The sequence below is a fragment of the Lithobates pipiens genome, unplaced genomic scaffold, assembly GCF_037356315.1.
Source record: "Lithobates pipiens isolate NorthernLeopardFrog02 unplaced genomic scaffold, aLitPip1_a1.2 Scaffold_3, whole genome shotgun sequence".
In the NCBI taxonomy this organism is placed as follows: domain Eukaryota; kingdom Metazoa; phylum Chordata; class Amphibia; order Anura; family Ranidae; genus Lithobates; species Lithobates pipiens.
In genome coordinates, this window is record NW_027507790.1 from 155,685,286 (window position 1) to 155,688,861 (window position 3,576).

At 39.5% G+C, this 3,576-nt stretch overlaps 1 protein-coding gene across 1 annotated transcript; it reads right to left on the reverse strand.

Annotated features, from left to right (window-relative positions):
- Positions 1 to 326: 326 nt before the first annotated feature.
- On the reverse strand, positions 327 to 3,305 carry LOC143940729 (P2X purinoceptor 7-like). Its single transcript, XM_077462410.1, has 4 exons — positions 3,184 to 3,305; positions 3,012 to 3,077; positions 1,372 to 1,742; positions 327 to 567 (listed from the first exon to the last, which is right to left on the reverse strand). Exons 1-4 carry the CDS (start codon positions 3,184 to 3,186, stop codon positions 378 to 380), a joined length of 630 nt encoding a protein of 209 aa, XP_077318536.1. The 5' UTR covers positions 3,187 to 3,305; the 3' UTR covers positions 327 to 377.
- Between the last annotated feature and the right edge of the window lie 271 nt (positions 3,306 to 3,576).

A 3,576-nucleotide genomic window follows, 5' to 3' on the forward strand; every position in this document is an offset into this window, starting at 1 on the left:
ATTTCCTGTTGTATAAAATATTAAATCTAATTTTGGATTCTATTCTTTAGAATGTTAAATGTTTTTTTTAATTATTGGTTAATTACTGTCTAAAAGAAATATATTTTTATGGTTTGTGTATGCACATTGCAATCTATGTATTTACTGATTTTTGGTATTTATTTTGAGTTTGTAATAAAAAAATTTAATATAATTGATTCCGAATCAAGTATTAGGAACAGTAATATGCATCTAATTTCTAAAATTACACATTAAATCAACATCATTAATAGTACTTAGCATTAACAAAGTAACACACCTATTGTATTTCAAAATTTTTTTTTTTATTTTAATTGCACAAATATTTCAAAAAAAAATCACATTAAACATTATTTCGTTTAATATAAAGCCATTTCGGAAGCATCATAATCATTGGCATAAAGAAATCCGACATATGATCCATTGGGATCTGGAAAAACAAGTCGTACTGCATTGACTGCACAGGAAGGTATAACCCTTCGGTTTCCCTTTCCTAAAATACCATAAATCCATGCTATGAAAGTGCGATACGCGGTTTTACGTAATCTCCTGGAATAAATAGAATAAAAAGTGTAAATATGAAATTTTATAAATAAAGTCACAAATTTCTAATTTATATTAATTATTAGCTTATTCCTTTACTACCATATATACTCCAATATAAGCCGAGATTTTCAGCCTCTTTTTTAGAGGCTGAAAGTGCCCCCCTCGGCTTATACTCGAGTCATCGCCGTCTGCCTGCCCAATCAGCGTGTCGAGCAGACAGACGGCGGCCAGTCTACAATTCAAAAGCCGCAACTCCCTGTCTGTGATAGGTGGAACACTCAATTTCCCAGCAGTCTGTGTTCCGCCTATCACGGACATCCGCTCATCCTCATACTACGGACGAGGATGAGAGGATGTCCGTGATAGGCGGAACACAGACTGCTGAGAAATTGACTGTTCCGCCTATCACAGACGGAGGCGCGGCTTTTGAACAGTGGAATGGCCTCCGAGGCGCCAACGCCGTCTGTCAGACGAGAAGAGCGTTGATCCTGGCATGGCAGAAGCACACAGGCTCGGGACACATTTGGGCTGGACACACAAGGCTGCACACACAGGGATGGACGGACACACACACAGGGATGGATGGACACACAGGGATTGACGGACACACAGGGATGGACGTACACACAGGGATGGACAGGCATGTCTCACCCTCGGCTTATACACGAGTCAATAAGTTTCACATTTGTTTGGGGTAGAAAATTGGTGGCCTCGGCTTATATTCGGGTGGGCCTATACTCGAGTATATACGGTACTTATAATTCTGACTTATAAACTTTAGAAGAAATATTGGCATAAAGTAATCACCTGTTGTTGTTGGCATCTACCAGAGGGAGATTATCCATATGAATCGCCATATACGCAATTCTCACGTGCTCATGGTGCACTATTTGAGAAATAAAGGTATCTGCCTGCGTAATGCATTGATGTCCCTCAGGTATGCAGGCGTCAACGGCGTATATTTCCCGGCAGCAGACAGACTCCACTTGGGTGGGCATTTTAATGCACCTTTCACATGAACACCACGTGACATTGCCAATTCGATCGGTTTCGCTCGGTTGGGTTTCTGATGTAGACAATCTATCACTGCTAGAGGGCAGGGTTGGGTTATTGGGGAAAGCCGGATCATTTTCTCTTGCTGGATACCGAGCCCATATTTTCTTTATCAGCATTCTGCGCTATAAGTACACAACGAAAAGAAAAGTAGCTTATACTTAGATTTTGTTTATCAAAATTTTTTTTTATTAATTTTTTTTTCCAAAAATATGATGCTTTAAGCGTCATTAATGTACTTGGAAGAGGCTTCACAGATGTATACAGAAAGAATGCCCTTATCCTCAACAAGGAGGCAGGACTCATTGGCTGCACTGGCAAGAACCAGTGGCGGACGGTGATCCAAATTTCTACACACAATTCAAAGCAAACAGAAGAATAATATAAATGTATGTTTTTTTTAAGAATTTTTAGAGAAATTGTCATTATTTCTCACTTACAGCATATGCATCCAACAAGTTACAATGCAAAATACATTTATCACAAGTATGGCGATACCACATGTGTGAGACTTTTGCAGAGCCTGGCCACAAACAGAGCACCAACATTGAATAGCACCTTGAGACGTTCGATGACCAAAATGACACATCTCATTTCACAACCATCTATTACACAATGGAAGGCCATGGAGTACCTGTACAATGGAATAGCCCACAAAATGACCATGTTTTTAAAAGCAAACACCTCAACGTATAATCTATGAGTCATAATGTGTCTTTTTAAGGGTTCTTGTTATTATTTACAGTATTTAATGAGAAAAATTGAAAGTAACATGGTACTCGGGTACTGAGATGGACTGGTGACAGGTACTCGGGTACTCTGATGTGCCGATGACAGGTACTCGGGTACTCTGATGGACTGTGAGTGACAGGTACTATGATAGTTGTTTATAGGTCCTCTATTGGGGGGGGTCAATCAGTGCGATTGTTGTACACTGTATGCGGTAACAATATGTTTACGCAATCTTCTCCTCACACACGATCGGTGTCTTAGGAGGAGAACCCAGTAACATCGCGTTACCGCGGTTTGTTAACAGTTATTGATCGGCTGTGTGTATCGATCACGTCGGCAAACAGCCAGCCAATGGCTGTTTACTAGCGTCGTTGAGAAGCAGTGTTCCCGTGAACACGCAGCTAGCGGCGTGCACACAAAGCGCGCTCGCGTTTGCGCCGCGCACAGTGTGTGTCTAACCATCTGTGATCGGCAGTGATGAAGTCACGTGGTTAACAGCCATACCCAATGGCTGTTAACCCCCCTCAGTGGCGAGGGGTGTCTCCATGACACCCTGCCTATTTAAAGGGGAAGCCGTCATATGACGCCCTCCAGCCACAATACTTGCACCGCCTGGCCGTCGTTTGACAGCCGGCGGCCATAAAGCAGTTAATTATACTTACTTTTTCATCCTGAGTCAAGGGCATGGTATTTTGAATGGTCGACGGTTCGGTCACAGCAGGATTGTCCTTAAAATGTATTAAAACAATAATTGTCAATTGACATGTTAGTTATTTTTTATATACTAATTGTAGACAAAAATTGAATTAAATTAATTATTTAAATTTTACTTACCATGGCAGTTGATTAAAATAAAAGGATCAACCAATTGATTTAGAATATTGTGTAAATATAGAATATCTGTAACTGAATAGAAAAATATATTATCTTGGCGATCTATATATATATCTATATATGTATATGTATATCTATGTACCTAAATTTCTTTGGTACAAATAACCCAAACTGCTGGATATTATTTGTTCTTTGTGAAAGTTAGGGAGTCTAAAAGCTGTGTTGCGAATTACTCAAAAATGCTAACATCTGATGTACTAGTGGTCTATCTCATTTATTGCGACCCGAACAAGCACGAAAAGTAAAAATACCCCCCAAATGACAACTTTATTGAAAGTATACATTACAAATTATTGAGTAAGAGGCATAGTGAGTATTTTGATTTGCGCATTT

What these genes read in the sequence shown, in the direction of transcription:
- LOC143940729 (XM_077462410.1), bottom strand. An exon ending in CCTTGACTCAGGATGAAAAA is followed by an intron (nt 1,743 to 3,011) that starts GTAAGTATAATT and finishes GTGTACTTATAG; the next exon opens with CGCAGAATGCTGATAAAGAA. An exon ending in GTAGATGCCAACAACAACAG is followed by an intron (nt 568 to 1,371) that starts GTGATTACTTTA and finishes TATTTATTCCAG; the next exon opens with GAGATTACGTAAAACCGCGT.